The following is a 23,069-nucleotide window of genomic DNA, read 5'->3' as shown; positions in this document are numbered from 1 at the left end:
ATTCATTCTGAGGTGATTTGTATTTTTAGCTTGGTCTTTTAATGTTACTTTTTTTTCCCTTTATGTAGTATTTGAGGAACTTGAATCCTAACTCTGCGTATTACGACCCCAAAACCAGAGCTATGAGGGAAAATCCACATGCTGATGCCGGAAAGAATCCTGATGAGTATGTAATATGACTGGAAATGTGTTTTTGTATAGATTTTGGCCCACTAGAGGCTTTTGATATACATCACTACGGTTTGTGCCAAGCTGCACAAGTAGCTGATGTACTAGTGTTTCTCAATCCCTTCTGTTTCTCTACTGGATAGTTTAACCTCCCTGGCGGTATGCCGCGCAGGAGGAGATCTCAGCCCCTGGTGGGGCGATTTTCATCCTGTAAAGTGCTGTACGCGCAGCTAGCACTTTGCTAGCCGCATGTACAGCTTGATCGCCGCCACTCTGCGGCGATCGCCCGCACGCAGCGGCGCAAGAGGCCCCCCCCCCCCCTGCCAGAGCCCTGCGCTGCCCGGACCAATGAGTTCCGAGCAGCGCTATGGGCTGGATCGGAGACGTCTGACGTCAGGACATCGGCTGACGTCCATGACGTCATTCCGATTGTCGCCATGGCGACAGGAGAAGCCAAACAGGGGAGCGCGTTATATACGCGTTCCCCTGTTTGCTATTGTTGCCGGCGACGATCGAACTAGACGGACACATGCGCCCTCTATTGGAGTTTCATGTAGCTACCACTCTGATAGCTTTACATGAAACATAAAAATTAAAAAAAAAAAAATGGATTTCTGCAATTTTTGCAGAATAAATTAACCGCCAAGGAGGTTAAGGAAACTTGAGATAAGGCAAGTATATAGATTTATACTTAAATGGGGCTTCCTCCAGCCACCTGTAGTCAATCTGCTCAATCACCTTTGTTCTCTCTGTGATCCATCCCAATCATACTCCACTGTGATGCGCATGCACCCCCGATCTTATTCCTGTAGCCTGGAGTGTTCTGTGCAAGTGCAGTTACATTCTTAGTAAACTGTGCATGCACAGAACACTCCCGGCCATGGGAGAGCGATCGGGGGGCATGTGGCCAAGACTGCGCATTTGCAGTGGAGCGTGACTGGGCCAGTCAGAGAATTTACCGGGCCACACAGTGGGAGAACGGAGGGGATTGGAAGGAAGGCGATCGAGCAGACAGACTACAGGGGGCTGGAGTAAGCCACAAGTAAGTATAAATCCGTATACTCTTTATACTTTTAAAGAGTACTCGCACAGCGACGTCCCCACCATTTCAGGCATGAGCCCTTTTTCAAGCCGCTCTAATATGCACTTCAGCGCAGATTGAAAAGGGGCTCATGCCTGAAACAGCGGGGCTGTCGCCGTGCGTGTCTACTTTTTGGTGCTGCCGTCATGACCGCATTTTAAAACCGCTGCAATAAAGAGCTTTTCATTACATTTCGGTGGTGCTAACTTTATCCATCTAATCTACTGCTGTGCCCCAGCACACTCTTTACCCCATTATTGGGAAAAATGTTAGACTAGTTGCTGGTATACTTGAGGTGCGTGTACATATCTAATTATAATATGGTGCATACACACATCCAATCACTGACCACTTTTGCCACCGACATGTACTGTGAGGGCCAACAGATTTGGAATACTATAAACAGAATGTAGGTAAGCTCTCATACTACATGGAAGTGGTCATCTTGAATGAGTGTATGCATCCCTATGTTGGAATTCTGTGGTTAGAGTTAGAAATTTGTGGACAGGATGAAGCAGTTTACTTGTATGTGTTTAGCTTATTGCTGGGAGGTTCACTTTAACCTCCCTGGCGGTAAGCCTGACCTACGTTCTGGCTAGCCGCCGGAGAGGATCACATGGCCCCCGGTGGATTTATTTTAATAAAATGTGACCTAAATGCTTAAGCTAGCACTTGGCTAGCTAACTATGCCCCCCAAGTCCCTCCGCTCTCCCCCGATCACTGCCGTAATATGTACCCCTCAGGGATTCCGCGATGGCGCAGCCTCCCAATCAGCTCCAGGCTACGCTATGGGGAGGATCGGGACTGTGCATAACGTCATGTCCGATCGTCGCCATAGCGAGGACTGAAGCTAAAGGGTGAAGATGCGGCTCTCGCGGGATCGCGGATCGGTAAATATTGCCGCCGGCGATCAGGGGGAACAGAGCAGTGCCAGGGGACTTGGGGGCCATATTTAGCTAGCGAAGTTCTAGCTTAAACATTTAAATCAAATTTTATAAAAAAAAAAAACCTACCGCCAGGGAGGTTAAAGGGAACCTGAGACGGGCTATATGCCAGTATCTATACTTGCCTAAGGCTTCCTCCAGCCTCATGAAGTCCGTGGGCTCTCTCTGTGTCCTCTCTGGTGGCTCCGATCAGTAGTAATCCCCTTCAGTAGTCTTGCCGGGCCACACTCTCCTCCGCATGCACGACTTGGCCACGCGCGCATCCCGCTTCATGCTCCTGCAGCCGGGAGTGTTCTGTGACTGCACAGTAGTACTGTGCAGAATGCTCCCGGGGATGAAAGCTTGAGGCTGAGCCGCGAATGTGCTGAAGGGGCACGACTGTCCAGAATACCGGAGGGGATTGTTAGTGAACGGAACCACCGCATAGGATGCCGAGAGAGGCCACGGACCTCATGGGGCTGGAGAAAGCCTCCAATATATATATATATATAAATAAAAATACTGACATATAGCCCGTCTTGGGTACACTTTAGGTAAGATCTTTATTGTTTACAGAATTTTTTGTTCCATTTTATTAATGGTTTGGGGTTCTCTTTATAGAGTGAGCTACGCTGGTGATAATTTTGTACGCTATACTGGAGACACAATTGCTATGGCGCAGACACAGTGTAAGTATAAAAACATAAATTCCCTAATTGCACTTGTATTACACAACACTGGAATGATTTGGAGCAGCAGCAAATCTGTTAATAATGGTATCAAATAAGTTTGTATCGTAGCCAGCTGAAACTGCTGCAAAGCACTTTCATTTTCTTCTAATACCTATTTTCTTTAAAGTAAACCTGAGATGCGGTGATTTAAAAAAATATATATATACATACCTAGGGCTTACTCCAGGCTGATTGCTCCCTCGACATCCTTGTCCACACCTGGGTTGTCTGCGATTCGTTCCGGAAAGTCCTCCAGTCTGGGGCATCCTGCGCATGCGTGGCCCAGCCTTGCACATGCTCCTGTCAGGCTTCGTCGCCGGTAGCATTCTGCATATGCACAATAGAACTGAGCAGGTGCGGAACGCCGGAGCAGTGCTTTTCAGCGCTGCTAGCTTTGGGCGCAGCCAGCGCCGCCATAGACTGTAATGGGAATCAGTCTATAGCGGCGCTCAGTGAGGAAGGTCGGCTCCGTCAGAAGACGGAGCCGAATTTGCTTAAAAAACACAATAATTCGGCCTCCAGCAATCGCTGGAAGCCGAATTATTTCATTCCCCCTCTATCCATGTCGGCCTGGAGGGGGAATAGTAATTAAAACGCCCCGGACTTGTGCAGAAGCAGGACCAGCCATTTAACAGCTGGATCCTGCGCCCAAGTCTACCAGCGCCGTATTCAAATGTACGCGCGGAACGCTCCCGGTGATGGAAGTGTGTGGTTACCGGACTGCACCTGCCCCGACTGGTGGACTTTCCGGGACAGCCTGTGAAGGGTTCTGCCTGGAGGAAGCCCGAGAGATAGATAGATAGATAGATAGATAGATAGATAGATAGATAGATAGATAGATAGATAGATAGATAGATAGATAGATAGATAGATAGATAGATAGAGATACATAGATATAGATATATAATATAATATACAGAGGGTGCTGCAGCACACAACAGGAAAACAGTGACAGGGGCTCTTGGTTACGCTTTAACGCGTTTAAGCTCACCAACTGCGCCAAAGTGTCCCCGATCTGGTGAGTCCTACTCTAACCAGGCAAAAATGCTAGTTGTTATCAGCGTTCTAGTGGGAACCATGCCAAAAGCCCAGGGGTCAGCTAAATGGGAGAAATATATCTATCTCTATCTATCTTCCCTCCCGTGTCGGGTACACTTTAACCTCCTTAGCGGTAATCACGATTCCAGCTTGGGGTGGAAAAACAAGCCAGGAGCGGTAACCCTGAGTGTGACTCGTGGTAGCTGCCGGAGGTATATGCGCGCAGCGGGCGTGGTTTCACTCACCTCCCGGAGGAGCCCGATGTTGGCAACCATTCTTCTTCCTCTCCACGGAGGCTCTGCATGCCCCCGGTGAGATGCCCCCGGGAGGTGAATGAGTGCTGAACTGCTGCAGATCTCCCTAGCAGCATGATTTTGTTTTTCCAGTTTTAGGGTCTAAAAGAATGCAAAAAAAAAAAAAATGCACCGCTTTTAGACCCTAAAATCCAAAAATAATCGTACTGCCAAGGGGGTTAAGCAACGGCATCAAATTTTCTCCTGAACCTGAGTGATTATTTGTCTTGATGTGCAAGAAACCTGCTCAGTGTGTACATAACAATTTTCTGAAAACTGATAAACTGACCCTAAAGGAAACTAAACTGTAATCTTAGCAAATTATGATATTTTGTATAATTGAAACTTGCCTTCAGTTAAGAGTGCTTTACTTTTTTTTTTTTAATTTGCAAAAGTTCTGTTGTTGCTTACTTGGTTGGAAGGAAATCCCCCAGTGTCTGGGTTACTTGACATCTTAAAGTATACCTGAGCTTAAAGAGACTCAAAAGCTAAGATATAACTTATCATGAAATAACCTAACTCAGTAAAATATATAGATTTGTGATAAAAATAATATCTAATTCTTACCACATGTTACTGCAATCAATCAATTCATTCATAAGCCACTCCCCCCTGTCAATTTTGCCCCTGGCGATTTTTCTTCTTTTGCCTGGCCAGCTCGCACAGCATTGTGGGATTGCTGACATCACTGGCAATCCCACTTACAGAGCCCGACCCACGAATGGCTCAATTTGCAAAATCTCGAGAGATGATGCATGGTAAACTTCTGCATCATCTCATGAGTGAGAGACCAGGAACACAGGCTGAAGCAGCTGCACAGCAGGGAGTGACAGGCTTAATTAAACAGGGAAAAGGCAGAGAGAGGCTGGTGGCTGCACAGCGGGGAGAGAGATGATTTAGAGACGTCTGCAGGAGGTTATCTAAGATGTCATCAGTCCTTCCTATCTGCATGGGATTTCCCAGACATAGTTACACAAAGGGGAGGGCAGAAGACTGGAGGTAAGGACAAATGCTGGAGGGGAGGCACAAAGCTGAGGGTGTACTGTCCCTGGCTTCAGCATGAGAAGCAAGATGGCGGTGCTACAGCAGCTCTAAATGTGAGTCTATTCTATGCACTGCAATATACCAGATGTAAACTTTTTATGTTTATCTAACTGTACACAGTGCATAGATTGCATATATGTATTGCTGTTCAAACTTTTTTTGGCTTTAGGTAGTCTTTAAGCTGAAGCTCGGGTACAAAATCATATACTTGTCTAAGAGGGAAGCCTCTGAATCCTATGGAGCAGTCTTTCTCAAGCAAGGTTCCCTTGAGGACATTGCAGGGGCAGTGCCGTAACTAGAGGGAAGCAGCCCCTGTGATTGCAGAGGGGCCCAGAGCTGTGGGGGACCTCAACTACTAACCCTCCCTTCCTCTGATACAGGGGACTATATTTCAGATCAGGTGTTTTTGTGGTTGCGCTTGTTATGGGTGTGAAGATCATGATGGCCACACTGGTTTTATGACTCTTGTGAGATAAGCATCAAGGGAAGGGGTGTGAACATTGGGGGGGGGGGGGGGGGTTAGTTGTAGCCACTATGCAATGCAGAGGTTCCCTGGAATTTTCCCTCCAGTTAGACTGTTGCTCCAGTTGGAGCAGTGAATAAGTATCTCCTTGGCTCATCTATAAAAAGGACTGAATTGGGGGTCAGTATATTAAGGAGCGCAATAATAAAATAACAGTATGATAGTGAGACAGTATCTTAAGGAGCTCTATTATAGGGGAGAACTATAATAAGATACATTCACAGGTTACTTTAGTATGGAGCACTGTAGAGGAGGAACATGGATTGGGGGCTCAACAAGGATACCCAGTGTTCTCCCCAAGCCTCATTAGCTGGGCGCTGCGCCCGGCTAATTTTAGTGAGGGCCCGGCTGTCTTGGCTCTCCTCCTCACTCCTATCAGAACGTCCCAACAATGCTGCAAACCTAATTCAGGCAGCATCCTCTAGGAGGCAGAAGCCTGTAAACCAGTACAGCAGACGACACTCTCTGCTGCTGACAGCATGTGTGGTGTGCCTCCTCATTAATATTTGCTGCAGTCCTAGCTGGCCCACCTACTCCATGTCCTATAGCTGTGCCAGTAAGTTGAGAAAAGCCGTGTGTGTGTGTGTGTGTGTGTGTGTGTGTGTGTGTGTGTGTGTGTGTGTGTGTGTGTGTGTGTGTGTGTGTGTGTGTGTGTGTTTGTGTGTGTAGCATGTTTGTGTGTGTAGCATGTTTGTGTGTGTAGCATGTTTGTGTGTGTAGCATGTTTGTGTGTGTGTAGCATGTTTGTGTGTGTAGCATGTTTGTGTGTGTAGCATGTTTGTGTGTGTAGCATGTTTGTGTGTGTAGCATGTTTCTGTGTGTATGGGTATATGTTTCCCTGTGTGTGTGTGTGTGTGTGTGTGTGTGTGTGTGTGTGTGTGTGTGTAGCATGTTTCTGTGTGTGTAGCATGTTTCTGTGTGTATGGGTATATGTTTCCCTGTGTGTGTGTGTGTGTGTGTGTTTGTCTGTTTGTCAACCATGTGATTTCTCAGTGTCCCCTGTCAGATGACTCTAGGGCCCTTGGCAATAGCCCAGGCTGCCTTTATAAAAACGCCAGCCTTGTATTTCCCTGCCACCACCCACCGCACCACCCGGCTGGAAAAAATTCTTACGAGAATACTGGAGACCATTGCAGTGCTGAACCCGAGCTCTGGGTCGGGTTCTCTTTAAAGTGGCACTGAAGCGAAAAAAAAAAACGTATTCTATGTGTAGTACACATAAGCACAGACTAACCAGCAAGCTCATGGTGACCCAGAACTCATTGGAGTGTGTAAGGGACTACAATGTTCCTAAAAGCTTTTAGGACCATTGTAGTGCCTTACACACTCCAATGAGTTCTGGGTCACCATGAGCTTGCTGGTTAGTCTGTGCCTCTCAGATTTACAAGCCCTACTCCATAGAGCCAAATTAATCCATGCCATGCACTGATGAGGATCAAACAATCCGAAACAGTCTGTATGCATGTTGGATTATTATGGCTCTGTACAAATTAACAAGCTGACACATCATTGCATTCCAGCGGTTCTGGAGGTGTGTTTAGCTTCTAAGGGTACAATGGTTAATTTGCATATATTCAGCAGTGTTGCTCTGGGAGACATCTCAAGCTCACTCCAACCTGAATTATCGCAAATTCTTTGTTTTAGGAAAGCAAACTTTTGTTTTTCTAGTACAGATAATTAATACAACATTAATAGCAAAGAAAAGTAATTATAACATTGCATCATTCTCTAATATATGCAGTTTACACACTACACTCAGCATTTTAAATGATTTCACAGAGCAGGCTAATGACCTTTTCAACTTTCCTCAGCAGGAAAACCATAAACAGACATAAGAGCTTCAAAAGACTGAGCTGGCCACAACTTTTTTGCGATCCTGTAATGTGATTGATGTATTCACTGGCTAACAGTAAGCTCAGGTGTTCTGCTTTCTGTAGTTTTAAATGTACCACCTTCCACCAGCCTCCTTTGAGTATCAGTAAAGGTTGTATCTGAGCAGCCTTAATGTTACTCTCTGGCACCATTTACATTCCTTCATCGTGTACTCTCTACATATCCCTGTGTCTTCATGGCTTGTGATATTGTACTCTGATCCTGCCAAGCTGTGGAAACTTCCACTGTATTTGCATCAGTGGGAGTTGTCATGTGGGAGATGGGCATACAGAGCGTCACATGCAACAAGGGAGTTGGGCCACCACAGACTTTCAGCTTGGCTGCTCGGCACTTGGAACAAGTGGGATGTGGAGGCAGGAACCATGGATGAAAGTTGCTTTTATTGGGCAAGTATAGGGGGGGGGGGGGGTTGTTGCTGTTTTTTTTTATTTTATTTTTTCACCTCAGGTTTATTTCACTTTACCTATAAACAGTCTGGACATTTCCCAACAAAGATAAGCATGCGGGGGTATTTTCTGTAAACTTTATACTCCATTTTATTACATGTTCATTAAATCCAGACATTGAGTAACATCTAGGCAGCAGTTCTCACTGTAGGTGTCACTGGTAATGTACTTTATATACTGTAGTAATATGCTATTTAACAAGACAGGGCTGTGACTTAGCTATGCAAAGTGACCCAGAGATGTCAGCTATTCAAGGTTTTTTTTTTTACTTGGGGCTTCCTCCAGCCACATAAGCATGGATGCGTCCCTCGCCATCCTCCCACGTGCCTCCATGAAGCGGCAATCAGCTCTGGTATTCCGGTCAGTCGGGCCCAGTCTAATTCTGACGTCAGCCGGGGTGTTCTGCGCTTGCGCCGAAGGTCCGCGCATGCGCAGAAGGCCCCCTGCTGACGTCACTGAGCTGAATACCAGAGCTGACTGCGGCTTAACAGAGGCACACAGGAAGACGGCGAGGGACGCATCTGTGCTTATGGGGCTGGAGGAAGCCCCGGGTAAGTAGAAATCTTTAATAGCCGGCGTCTCTGGTACACTTTAAATCCCTTTTAATAATCTTCTTGACTATAGTAACTGAACTGTACAGACCACAGGGGAAGTTTTGTATTCCTGTGTATGTGACGGGTATTTTGTCTTGCACAGTGTTTGCCTGGGCCGCCTATGAGAAGGGATCAGATGTCCACCTTCAGGCTGATCCCACCAAGCTGGAAGTCTTGTGCAAATCCTTCAAAGTCAAGAAAGAGCACTTCAAAGAAGAACAGAAGAAGAGCATCTTAGAAAGAGTAGGTTACTCGCATTCTTGGTGGTATACTTTAATGGTATAGAGGTGAGATTACACTATCTGGCTATTAAGTAAAACATTTTTCCTACTAGCCGAATGAGTACCAGGGAAATTAGAATAACCGACACTGGGGTCCGTGGGACCAAGCCCTATAGGTACTAAAAGACAGTAATCTTTATTGTAAAAGTCTAAATGACTAAAAAGCGGGGAGGAGTGTATGCGTCGTCACCAGCTCCGCCAATCACAGGTGCATACCTGAGTGAGTGTATACTCAAACTCCAAGTACAAACAGACACCTCTCATAACATGCACATATTAGATGAGGGGTGTGGATACGGGACTCTATTCATTTGTATAGCACCACCTTGGTATGTAGAGTCCCCTATCCACACCCCTCATCTAATATGTGCATGTTATGAGAGGTGTCTGTTTGTACTTGCAGTAGCACTGCTATCGCTATCTTGGGGGTTACGCTGACAAACACTAGTAGCACCCCCAAGTATGTGCATCTCCGATTTTTCAATACAGCACCACTTGAGCCTCCTGGGCTAGCTACACCTCACTCTTTTGAGTGGAGGGGGATTAGCAAAGACACCCAAGGAGTTCTCTGAAAAATAAGGTTGAGTATACACTCACTCAGGCATGCACCTCTGATTGACGGAGCTGGTGACGACGCATACACCCCTCCCCGCTTTTTAGTCATTTAGACTTTTACAATAAAGATTACTGTCTTTTTAGTACCTATAGGGCTTGGTCCCAAGGACCCCAGTGTTTGGTATTAAGTAGCACAGTTAAATCCCTTGAGTAGCAGTCCTAAGCTTTCACTTTTAATAAAAAATATTTTGTTAATAGCATTTGTATATGTGGTTATGGAAAGTGAATGAAGTGCTTTTGCTGTGTGTTTTGCAGTATGGAGGACAAGAGCACTTGGATGCCCCACCAGCAGAGCTGCTCCTGGCTCAGACTGAGGACTACGTAGAATACTCCAGGCACGGCACAGTCATAAAGGGGCAGGAGAAAGCCGTGGTACGCTCCAAGTATGAGGAAGATGTTCTCTCCAACAATCACACAGTAAGTATTGAATCAGACTGTGGTAGGGTTTACAATGCAAGTGAGAAAGGTTTAGAGATGTTGTTACAATTTTAGAAAAAAAAAAATAGAAAGGTTACGCAGCTTTCTCAGAAATGCATTCTTAAAGAGTAACTGTTAGGCTACAAAAGCTAATTTAAACCTCTATTCTCCTGTGTTAAACAGTTTAGAAGGAAGCCAAAAAGGCAATACTGAAGTTAAAAATCTCTCATTAATTTGTTGTTTGCTAAATAGCAATCCTCTTTATTCCCAAGCTCCTAAGGAGGCCGCAGGCCGCATAACAGATACTGCAGAGCATGCTGGGAGTGTTGTTTTTTTTTTTCTCTCCACAGTGCAGGGAGGTCCTCCCCTTCATTTCCCTATCCCGTCCTAAGGCCCCTTTTACACTTAATCAGTTGGTACGCGGTTTTTCCATAGCAGTGCATTGTGACAAAGATTTCAGTTAAAACGCGTTAAGTGTGAAAGGTGCCATAGAAAAACATGGGCATTACTTTGAAAATCCGTTTTCTATCAGTCTTAACTGAGAGCAACTGATTAAGGCCTCTTTTCCACGAACTGTTGAGCTGTGTGCTCAGCAAGCAGTTGCCAATCAGCAGTGAGTAGTTACCAGGCAGCAGCAAGCAGTTGTGAGAGTTTGAGAGGCATTTCACTGCCTGTAAACAGTTAATGGAAAAGAGGCCTAAGTGTAAAAGGGCCCTAAGGCTGCTTTCACAGCTGGACGTTACAGGCTCATGTTACAGCAGCCTGTAGCAGCCCAACTCGCAGCACTGAAAAATCAATGTGCTGTTCACAGTGCACATGTTGCATTAGAATATACTGCAGGAGTCCGCTATTGTTCCTAGCCACATAGCTAATTAATATTCACTGCACAGTAGTGTTGTCCGGATCATGAACAATTCGGATCTTTGATCCGGATCTTTTTTGTGAGTCGAATCATCCGAGATTCACAGTGGATGTCTGGAAGAAACAGGAACGGCAGCTTCTCTCACTCTGCTAGAAATGATTCAAAGATTTGGTTCAAAGATCCGGATCTTATCAATAATCCGATGCGAATCATTGACAAGATCCGGACTTTTCAGTATAGAACTAAAACAGCTCACCTCTGTTCATCTGACAGCCTCCCCGGGACGATCGCCCGCACCCCCCCCCCCCCCCCCCCCTTGCCAACTTGCATTCCCTCTTTTCCCCGCACTGCTCAATGGGGAAGGATAAAGGCGGAACACACACTCGCCCTAATAATGGTTACAGGCGTTGCAGTTCCCTTCTATACTATAGATGGGAATGGCAGCACATGGATCCATTAGTAGGTGAGTCTGTGCCTGCTGCATTTATTCCTCCCCGCTGTGCTCAAAATCAGTGCAGGGAGGAGAGGGATGTGGGGGGAGGGGGGGGTGGGTGGCAATCTTTAGCCGGAGGACACAATGGCCACTGCCAGGACCAGGATTGTACAGTATTAAAATTGAAAAATCTCCAAAATCCAAAACGTGGACAGTGCAATACAGCTGTTATGTAAGTAGAGCAAGTATTTACTTACGTGTTTTTTTTTTTTTTTGTGTGTGTGTTTTGTTTTTGGGGGAGGGAGGGCATATTACGGCTAATAGTTCCTCTTTTTTAAAAAAAAATGTGCATTTCAAACTGTTACTAAAATGCTTACTTTTTGCAATATAAGAATGAAAGCTCACAGCTGCAGTGGATCACCAGGGCCCAGATTCTCACTGTAAACATTGAGGCCACTTGCACACTGAGTCACACTGCGTTACTCTTCCCCACCGCAAGGGCCATGCATGTCAGGGAAGACTCCCAAACTTTGCGCGGTGCGCTGGAAGTATTCAAATCACCAGAATGCCAACGCAGAGTCTGCAGCACGTTACCGCATTACCTGTGCCTACCACACGGATTATGCAGCAATGCAAGTCAATGGGCGATGCAGTAAGTGTACATGCTGGGAGTGCCACGCGGCCCGTATGCGCAAACCAAAGGGAATCCCTGTGAGCCAGGGGTGGGCCTATGCATATGACCCAGGCGCCACACCGAGGCACGGGGTTATATGAAGCTTTATAGCATCGCAAACCTCAAGTGTAAAACTGGCCTCAAGCACTCCTGAATGGAAAGGGATATGGAGGCTGACATAATTATTTCCTTTTAAACAATACAAATTGCCTGGCTGTCCTGTTGAGCCTCTGACAGCCATAAACCCGGAACAAGCATGTTAACTGGTTGTTTATGACTGACACCTGACTGGATTAGCTGCATGCTTGTTTCGGGTGTGGTATTCAGACACTACTGCAGCAGAAGTGATTATCAGCAGGGCTGCCAGGTAACTGGTATTGTTTAAAATGAAATAAATAGGGCAGCCACTCCCTTTCAGTTCAGATGCACTTTAAAGGGCATTTAAAGTGAAAGGGATATCGAGGCTGCCATATTCTTATAACTATACCAGTTGCCAGGTGTCCTGCCGATCTTTCGTGCATCTGTTAGTGTCTGAATGTCAAGCGTGCACCAAATCCAGTCAAACCCCAGTCAAACATCTTATCTGCATGCTTGTTCAGGGTCTATAGCTAAAAGTATTAGAGGCAGAGATTGCTGTTTGCATTGTTTAAAAGGAAGAAAATATGCCAGCATCCATATTGCACTCACTTTGTGTCCTTAAAGAGGAAGTGAACCAAAAAAAAAGTCACTAAATTGAGCTTCCTTATCCCTTTTGAAATGAATGATTAGACACAAAACACTTGTGAAGGGCAATATAAAAGTAGATATATTTGTGCAATACAAATATGAATAAAAGAGAATGGCAGGCTCCATCTTGCAGTTCTCTCCATCCATCTTACAGCTCTAACTCCATGGAAGGTGCAGAGTCTGATCCTGTGGGCGGTGTTACAGTTGGAGCTAGACATGCCCATTCACGCCCACAGAATGAGATTTACAGCCCAGTGTCATGAGGTCATCATTAGTTGCCCGGTTACAGGAAAGTGACAGCTGTGGCTTCTGCTGCTGCCTTGCACTGTACTGGCACACACCTTGATAAAGTATTATTCTTTTTTCTCTAACTATGCCTCCTGCAGTGTGAGATCTTGTGCTGTCATCCTGTAGTCCTGCAGCTCTCCCCATTCGTGTTGTGCCAGATCCCATATCATGTCCTGTAGTCATGCAGCTCTCCCCTTTCGTATCCTCTTCGGCAGAGGGAGAGGGGTAACGCTGCAGAGGGAATCTGCTCTTATGTCAAACACCCCCACCCCCTTCTCCTCCTCGTAGGTGTCACGCAGGGGGAATCCCCTCTTACATCATCCAGCCGCCCTTGTCCTCCCCTGTAGGTAGCTTGACAGATGGAATCCCCTCTTATGTCACCACCCCCTGCAAGCTCCCCTTCTCCTACTAGTGCATAACGCATGGGCTAATTAAGCCTCATTTGAATCACTCGTGATTACTCGTGATGCAGGTCGGTGATCATCCCAGTTCTCATACACACTAAGGGTGGCCACTAATGATCCAATCTTTTTCATCCAATCTTACCATTTCTATGTAATATAAGGCTCAACACACACCATACAATCTTGGTTGTTCAATCTTACCACTTTCATGTAGTATAAGAGCTTATCCAATCAAGCATTCAAGGTATTTTCAATCTGTTGGCCCTTATACTACATACATTTGGTAAATCTGTACAACCAAGATTGTATGGTGTGTGTTGAGCTTTAAGGTAACTGCCTGAAGTATCCATTCAGTATATTCACTCAATTTACCCTTATACTACATAGATTTGGTAAGATTGGATGAAAAAGATTGGATCATTAGTGGCCACCATAAGAGAGGTTTGTGGCTTCAGTGTAAAAAATACTGACCAGGTTTTTCCAAAAAAAAACATAAATCTATATATGCTTCACTGTCAATGCTTCACTCTTTGTAAAACTGACCAAATGTGCACTAAAAAAATGACAGGCACGCATATGCTTCACTGATATTACTTCACTCTTGCTAATTTCAGGAAAAACGTTTTTTTGCCAAAAAGCAACCCTTTTAGATACACCATCTCCCCCTCTCATTATCAGCTCACATGCACACTAAGAGAGGTTTCGTGCTTCACAGTGTAAAAAGGACTGTTATGTTTTTAGTGAACATTTGTTTAGTTTTATATAGAGTGAAGCAATAACAGTGAAGCATGTATATGCATTCATGTTTTTTCTGGGAAAAACTTGTTCAGTCCTTTTTACACTGAAGCGCCAAACCTCTCTTAAGCTCAACACACACCATACAAACTTGGTTGTACAGATTTACCAAATCTATGTAGTATAAGGGCCAATAGATTGAAAATACCTTGTATGATTGATTGGATAAGCTCTTATACTACATGAAAGTGGTAAGATTGAACAACCAAGATTGTATGGTGTGTGTTGAGCCTTATGGTGGCCATACATGGTACAATTTTTTCATACAATCTTACCATTTCTATGTAATATAAAGGAACTGCCTAAATTATCCTTTCAGTATAGTTACTTAATTTACCCTTATACTACATAGAAATGGTAAGATTGTATGAAAAAATTGTACCATGTATGGCCACCATTAGTGTGGACGTGAACTGATAACGAGAAAGGTCGATTGTCTATCTAAAAGGGTTGCTTTTTGGCAAAAAAAACGTTTTTCCTGAAATTAGCAAGAGTGAAGTAATATCAGTGAAGCATATGCATGCCTGTAATTTTTTTTAGTGGACATTTGGTCAGTTTTATAAAGAGTGAAGCATGAACAGTGAAATATATTTAAAAAAAAAAAAATGTTTTAAACCTGTTCAGTCTTTTTTACACCGTGAAGCGCCAAACCTCTTAGTGTATGAGGATCATCCCAGCTCTGCCCACCTGCTGCACCCATTACCAGAGGCACCCCCCTTTCCTCCTGGATTCTTCTATCTCTCAGGGACTCTGATGGTGAGATCTCTGTGCACCTGAGTTCCCAGCTCTGCACCCCTGCTGCACCCATTACCAGAGGCTCCCCTCCCCCTGCACAGTCAAGTGTGCACTAGCCAATAGATTAATATTGGTTCTCAGTTTACTTGTGCTGAAAGCAAAACTGAAAGCAGAGGGGGAGGGGGGCCCATCCAAAGTTTCGCAGGGGGGCCCAGTGATCTCTAGTTATGCCCAGGCATGCTCAAATAACGACTTCGGATGAAATCCAAATAGGTATTATTCGGATTTCATCAGGTTAATTAAAACACGTGCGGGTGGGCGAGGGGGTTTTAATCTTACCCATCGGCGTCTTCTTAGTTCCGTCCCTCGGCGCCTCCCACGAGGTGTTACAATCCGCCGTCATATGACAATACATTTCCTCCTTCAAGCCGGAAGAAGGAAGTGTTTGTAATAACGTGACGGCGGATTGGAACGCATCGTGGGAGGCGCCGAGGGACGGAACTAAGAAGATGCTGATGGGTAAGATTAACCCCCCACCGCCCACCCAGGTGTTTTAATTAACCTGATGAAATCCAAACACCTATTCGGATTTCATCCGAAGTCGTTATTTGAGCATGCCTAGTTACGCCCCTCTCCAGTCTCCATATCTCTCTCTGGTCACAGCTGAAAACGCTAGCTTTTGTGGCATCCATTACAGTGAGGGATAACAGTAGCAGAATTTATGACCTGCCTTCATGCGCTGACCCTGGACTTGGTCACTGTGAGTGAGAAAAGCGCTGTGTGCAGGAACTATGGGGACAAGGAGACGTTATTACCTCTGGCAGCTGCTGGACTGGCAATGATTGAGGTAGGGGACTTAGGCTGAAGAATCGGGGGTGGGGAAACAGTAGTGACAGGAGGCAGGCTAGCTAGAGAAGAATGCTTTGTTAGTTCAGCTAGAGGGGGGATGGACTCGGGAACAAAAACAGGACTGAGGGGAAAGTGTACGAGAAGATTTACAGATAAAACTGACCTGGCAGTATGCTGAGAGCATGATGCACGCACTGCCAGCAAGCATGAGAGAGCCTCTATATACTCAGACTTGCTTCAATGATTTCAGCAATACTGCTGCTACCTCGTACATTCGCCACTGCCCTTGATGCCCAGCAGCCCACCCAGTATAGTAATGCATCTGTCCTGATGTCTTCTTTGAATCTCCCTGCCGGTGTTGTGTCTGATTACGCTGCCTGTGGATTTGCGCTGCCCCGCATGCGCAGTAGGAGACTGTGCGGCCACATTTTCTATTGAATGATGCTGCTTGTGGTAAAATACTAAATATCTCCGCTTTCACACCTCCTACACTCTCCAAATTTTCAGGGTAGCGAGGGAACCCCCAGAACGACCTCTATGACCTCTCCAAATTGCAGCCCCCGAGACACGCTGGTTCCCGAGATCAGTTTCTGTAATCTATCTCCTGAACCAGCGGGTCTTGGGGGCTGCAATTTGGTATAGAGGTAGTTGGGGGGGGGGGGGGGGGGGTTCCCTCCCTACCTTGAAAATTTGTGCAGTGTAAGAGGTGTGGAAGTGAAGATATTTAGTATTTTACCTCCAGCAGCATCGTTAACTTCACACTGAGCATGCGTGCTACTCAGTGTGGAAGGGAGCTTCCGGGGGGCAGCACAATCAGACATTACACCGAAGTCCTCTCTGCTGAACTCCTGCCCTCAGTGTTAGAGACAGAGAGGAGGGGCATTCCACCAGCAGAGACGAGGAGGAAGAAAGTGCCCACACAGGGTACACTGGTCGGCTGTTCTGGCAACTCTGCACGATAAGGAGAGGCGAGAGCCCATGTGCCCTTGCTCTCCTCCCACCTTAGGAACCGGCCCTGGCTGTGCCTCTCTCGCTTACTCCAGTGTGTGATGTTCCTCCTCATTCCCACCATGGATTATTGCCTCTCTCCCTTCTCTTCCTGCTGGCTTCTCACCTCCCTAGCCATCTGCGCTGTAGCTGTCCTGTCAGGATTTCTCTGCACAGAAGGCGCCTCATGATGACGCACAGTAATGACTTGGTAGGCGGATTTTAGATAAGCAGAAAGGTTTCCCAGTGATCTTTGGGAGCTTGTCGGGCAGATACCACGTGACTTGCCGCGGCAGCCAAGTCAGGGGTGTGTGGTTTGTTGAATTATTATATATTATACAGTTTATTCACATATTGTTGTACATTTATTGTACTGTTCTTGCCTGCAAATATTAACGTGGATTACTATGCGCATTTTTTAACTTCTGAGTTCAGTTCCTCTTTAAGGCATCCTTCTGTCATTACCTTCTACCCCTTTCTACCACACCCCTTCCCCCTGAGTACCAGTAATACAGTCCACAGGGAGGAGAAGTTGGGTATGAAGGATGCAGGATGTTGGTGAGGAGAAAGTGGCCATCAGTGGTTCATGGCAACTCTTAAATTAATAATAATAATAATAAAATAACTCTTGAATTTTGATTTTCATATTTTTGCTATTTCATTTTTAATGCTCCGTTTTTTATAATTGCATTTCTATGAGAAACAGTTTTGGAGAAAAAAGTGACTTGGGACTTTAAGTAATGGCAGCTAATTAAAGGTAGCCATACACTGGTCGATTTGCCATCAGATCGACTGATCAGATTTGAACAGAGAGGGATCTATCTGTTAGAGAGGGATTGTATGGCTGCCTTTACTGCAAACAGATTTTTAATCCCCCCCCCCGCCAGCTATACATTACCTGCTCCGCTGATGCGAGTCGCCCCGTCTCCGCTGTCTTCTTCTCCGCGCTGGGCTCCGAGTCCGGCTGGCTTCACTGAACTTCCTGTCCGGGGAACAGTAGAGGGCGCTCTTCTGTTTAAACTTCCTGCCGGGACAGGAAGTTCAGTGAAGCCAGCCGGACTCGGAGCCCAGTGGGGAGAAGAAGACAGCGGAGAGAGCGGGGACACGCATCGGTGGAACAGGTTATGTATTGCAGCTAGCGTCGGTCGTCGGGCATTCGAACGCTGCTATCTACTCACTCCCGACCCGCCGGCGATCAAGCAAAATCTTCCGCACGGACAGATCGACAGGAACGGATGATTTCGGACGGAAATCGATTGTTCTGTCAGCGTTTGCGCAACGATTTCACAGCAGATTCTATCACAGTGATCGAATCTGCTGTATATCGGCGGGAAAATCGTTAGGTGTATGGGCCCCTTAACACCTAATGCGAAACTGCTATCTCTTTCATTACTGGGGTTGTATTTGTTTTTCAGTGTACTTTGTTTTTCTTTTTTCCCAGTGTTATCTGTAGTTTTGACCTTACAATGTTTTCTCTCCCTAGTGTATATGGGGCTCATACTGGAAGGATGGAAGATGGGGATACAAGTGTTGCCACTCATTTGTTAAGATGTCTTACTGCACCGGAGAAGCTGGGAAAAACCTCAGTGTGAGTGTCTATGGGTACTCAGTGACCGTCGGCATAGCTGTGGCAAATGTTACCAGACCCCCCTTTTTTGGGGGGGGTTTGATTGTTAATCTTTTTATGTTATTAATCATTTTGTAAAACATGTTTACTATAATTTTTTTTTTTTGTGTGTGTGTATTAGAAATGAATTGTGTTTTTTCCTAACACATTATCCATTTCTGCTTACAAATCTAGTAGAAAGGGATAGATACACAGTGACAAGACTGCAGCATTTACACTGGAGTGTGTTACTAGTGATTTTAGCTTGTCTGTAAATTGGTAGAGCTTGAAAAAGCGCTATGACCATGCAAATCATTGGTAGTGTTCACATTGTAGATCACCAGTGTTTTTTTTTTTTGTTTGTTTGTTTTTTGTGATTTTGGAGCGATTGCATTGCAGTATTAAAGGAATCATCAGGCAAATTTTAAATAAAAAAAAAAAAATTTAAAAAAATATAAAAAAAGCTTTACTCACCTGGGGCTTTCTCCAGCCCCTTGCAGCCGACTGTCCCACGCTGACTGCTTCGCTCTCCGCCACCGTCCTGGGCTCCCCGCATGGTGCAGGCGCCTGCGCAGTAAGCCACGTACAACGTGGGCTTGATTGACAGCTGCGGTTCACATAGGCCTCGTGCGGGGAGCCCGGGACGGCGTAGGACAGTCGGCTGCAAGGGGCTGGAGAAAGCCCCAGGTAAGTAAAGCTTTTTTTTTAAATTTGCCTGATGATTCCTTTAAAGAGTCACCTAACGCAATCGCTCCAAAATCACTTTCCTGTACAATGGAAAATCGATTTGCAAAATGCTAGGGATTTTGCTAGTGTTTTGCGATTACCAGTGTGAATGTGGCCTATAACACAGCTTTGTCACTTGATCAGCATATCTGGTGGACTGTGGCAGCCAATGAAAGAACTTTTAAAGAGCTGCTCTGATTGGCTCTTTGTTGAAGTTTTTAAGGTGGCCATACACTTCTAGATTTGCAGCAGATTTGACCATCAGATAGATTTCTGTCAGATTCGACTTGACAAGCTTATAATAAATTGTATTGTTTATTTATAACGACTCATTGGCTGGTCATTATATACCTGAGGGTGGTGTCCTCCTACCCCCCTCCTTTTAAATGTTTTTTAACCATTTTATTCTAATTTGGAGCCTCTGTTATTATCTATTATCCATCTATCCGATGTGTGCCACACACTAGGAACAAATTTCGAAATCTATTGGAAATCTATCTGCATGCATTATTGGACCATTATATCCAATGCAACTCTATGGGCCATCAATCTGCTGCCAGCAGCAGATCAACCTAGATTTTCCATCCTGTCAGATAAAATCGATCGAAATCGGTCGCAAATCGATAGATTTGATAGGATCAATTTATGATCAATGTCTGAAATCGACCAGTGTATGGGCCGCTTTAGACTCGAGCTGCTGTAGGATCCAGATCTCAGCTGTTACAGCAGTAAGTAGTGTTAATTAACAGGGGCTTCCAGTATAAGGGTATGCCTAAGAGCTAAATAATCAACACACAAGGATTAAAATGTGTAAAGATGATGTGCTTAGGTCTGAATAAATGTCCCTAATTTTGCTTTATAGACTACGGATCTTTGTGAAGAAGAAATAAATGAGCCAGAGGACCTGTCCAAACCAAAGACCTTAGTGGAGGTGAGTGTGATATGACAAGCATGGCAACTATAACTGTTATAAAACCTTATCTAAATATATTTCTGTGTGAGACTACATACTTGCTAATATGTATTTCTATGTGATTAATTGGGAAAGCATGGTAACATTAAAGGAAAGCAAGTAGACGTCAATCAGCTTAACATACATTGGACTATTCTTGCCATAGTTGGGTCATGTTCACACAGACGCTTGCCGGTGTGGTAACCGAGAGCTGTGGCTCTGGTCATTTAAAGTGTGCCTGATAAGAGGGTTGATAAAATCAGATCGCTCCCTTGCCATGGTCTAAAGCCTCCTAGATCCCCCGAGATCAGCTCCATTCTCCGTGGCCAGCCGGCGCAGTACGCCTTGACTGGCCGTGGAGAAACAGGGCTGGTACCGGACGATCTAGGAGGCTTTTAGACCACGGCAAGAGAGTGATCTGTGTGGAGGGGGCTGGAGAAAGCCCCAGGTATGTATAAAACTTTTTATCAACCCTCTCTTAGGTTCACTTTAAGCACTTCCATTAAAATAAAAGGAAACTGCCTTTGTTTGTGCAAACGTCGTGTTTTGATCCCTACTTTTCTCCTTGTTTGAAGCGTTGCTACCAGATTAGTTTACCGCAGTATCTCCTTGTTCCCCCGCGGGGGTGGAAAATGCTGATTGCTGCCAAAAGCTGTAAACTGCTTTTCTGCACGCTTGTAGAAAAGCATTTGACAGTCACTGTTGAATGCCTGCGTGAACCGGGCCTTAAAGTACACCTGAAGTGGATGGCAACTACCTCAGTAGTGGGAAGCTTCTGAATAATCCAGAGGATTCCCGGATCCTCGTAGAGCCCACTGTGCCAGCAGTGCAGGGTACCTCTTTTGGCAGCACTCCTGGCTGTGGGCGAGGGCATCCTGACTGAACATGTGCAAGTAAGGTCTGTGCATGCCCAGTAAAATAAAGCTCCTCATGCACAGAGGGAAAAAAGCCATGCACAAGCACTTTGTTCTACTGAGCATGCCCAGACCTAACTTGCACATGTCCGTATGTTGTACAGCATTTTAGCATATTACTAATTGCTGTTTTCTGCAGATCCACCAGGAAAAGATGAAAAAGAAAAAGAAGAAAAAGCACCGTAAGAGTAATGATTCAGACAGTGAAAGTGAGGAGAAGAAGAAAGAGAAGCTGAAGAAGGTACAACATCTATTAAATTGCCTTATAACGGCCTCATTGGCTCCTCTAGCTCTTCATCCTAAAGAGTGTGTGATGTTTCTAATGCAGTGTAACATTGCCATCTAGTGGTGGTATTTCAGTCTGCACCAGAGAAGCTGATGTTTCTAATGCAGTGTAACGTTGCCATCTAGTGGTGGTATTTCAGTCTGCACCAGAGAAGCTGATGTTTCTAATGCAGTGTAACGTTGCCATCTAGTGGTGGTATTTCAGTCTGCGCCAGAGAAGCTGTTTCTAATGCAGTGTAATGTTGCCATCTACTAGTGGTATTTCAGTCTTTCTGTGAAAATGGTAGAAGCAGCAGAGTGCTGTACCGTGTTAGCCATCAGTAAAAGCAAGAAGTTTTGAATCAGGATGATACCATTTCTTGTCTAACTTAGAAGAAAAGCAGTAAGCTTTCGGCTGTGAAGCCTTCATCAGCAGGCGCAGTCCACCCATGATGCCAAGTAAGGCGACTTTCTCAGGCGGCAGAAGTCTGGGGGCAGCACCAGGCAGAAACAGGAAGTGAAGAGAGTGCCTGGCCAAGCTATACTGGGGGCAACTGTACCTGGCTAACCTATGCTGGGGCAACTGTACCTAGCTACCAATACTGGGGCACCTATAATTGGCTACCTACCTATACTGAGGGTGTTTTTTGGGGAGACTCACCGCAGCTATAACGTGAGGTGCAAATTGTGGGGTGAACAATTTTGCCTCAGGCAGCAAAAAGTCTAGTACTGGCCCTGTTCATGAGACTGATTCCTGTATACTGACAACATGTAGAACACAAAGCTTATATATGCTGGACATTACAAAGGAGATACATTGTTCTGCGACCACATTGAAAATCACACTTTTCCCTGTGTAATGTCACTTTATGCCGGAAAATAATGTGTTCTGTTTCTGAATGCAGGCTCTGAATGCTGAAGAAGCCAGGCTTAAGCAGGTACAGGAGATGTTGCAGATTGATGAAAGGAAAAGGGCCTACAACAGTATCTACGAGACGCGAGAACCCACGGAGGAAGAAATGGAGGCATACAGGATGAAACGCCAGAGGCCCGATGATCCCATGGCTTCCTTTCTGGGACAGTAGTGCAGCACGACCTCATCACATTGTGCAGTTATTGCCTTCAGTTTATTGTGTATAGAGCTGTAAATATAATAAATATTTCATTACAAGTATTTCATGTCTGCTTTCACTTTATGAATGTACATTTATCAGTAAGACACAGTGGCGGTGATCAGCATTCTGTATTACAGGATTGAGGTTTGGATGCACACTGTTTTTTGTTTTTTTTATTTACATTTGGTGGGGACTAGCATCCACCAGGCCCCTAGACTCTCTCCAGGTCCTAGGCAGCTGCCTTGGTTTGCCTTGTGGATGATCCGGCTCTGCCTCTTCTTACTGCCCTGTGCACTAGGTACAGTCAGTGTGGACCTCGACACAAGGATGAAGTATGATGTCACAAAACAAAAGTTGTAGATTGTACTGTAATGGGAATACGTTTTCAAAGCAAACCTGGGATTCTGAAAATGGTAAAAGTCACACAGACTTACCTTCCCCCTCCACCTTGTTCTAGCGCTGGGACACCTGAAGGTCGCGGCAGTGCTCTCGCATAAGAACGAGCACAGCCACACGGTACAGGACTGCTCCCCTGCCCAGCAGCAAGGAGCAGCTGCTCTGGCTTGGCAGGAAAAACCAAGCCCTTTCGGCTCTGTGCTATTGCGCATGCACAAACTTTGCACCTCTGCAGTGCGGCCCAGCGCAATCAACAAGCCCTTGTAGATGGGCTTTCTGCAGTCCCAGTGGTGGAACG

General features: G+C 45.5%; 1 protein-coding gene across 1 annotated transcript in view; it reads left to right on the top strand.

Moving 5' to 3' along the window:
- The window catches only part of SLU7 (SLU7 homolog, splicing factor), a 51,539-nt gene extending 29,105 nt beyond the window's left edge, over window positions 1–22,434 (top strand). The window contains exons 9-16 of the mRNA XM_068264727.1: window positions 69–166; window positions 2,794–2,861; window positions 8,837–8,976; window positions 9,885–10,046; window positions 18,282–18,386; window positions 19,993–20,061; window positions 21,136–21,237; window positions 22,166–22,434. Coding sequence (XP_068120828.1) covers window positions 69–166; window positions 2,794–2,861; window positions 8,837–8,976; window positions 9,885–10,046; window positions 18,282–18,386; window positions 19,993–20,061; window positions 21,136–21,237; window positions 22,166–22,345 — 924 coding nt within the window. The 3' untranslated portion in view covers window positions 22,346–22,434. The remainder of the gene's footprint in view (window positions 1–68; window positions 167–2,793; window positions 2,862–8,836; window positions 8,977–9,884; window positions 10,047–18,281; window positions 18,387–19,992; window positions 20,062–21,135; window positions 21,238–22,165) is intronic.
- The last annotated feature ends 635 nt before the right edge of the window (window positions 22,435–23,069 follow it).

This window comes from Hyperolius riggenbachi, unplaced genomic scaffold (assembly GCF_040937935.1).
Source record: "Hyperolius riggenbachi isolate aHypRig1 unplaced genomic scaffold, aHypRig1.pri scaffold_120, whole genome shotgun sequence".
In the NCBI taxonomy this organism is placed as follows: domain Eukaryota; kingdom Metazoa; phylum Chordata; class Amphibia; order Anura; family Hyperoliidae; genus Hyperolius; species Hyperolius riggenbachi.
Note: the sequence above shows the minus strand (reverse complement) of the source record. Positions and strands in the feature narration are given on the sequence as shown.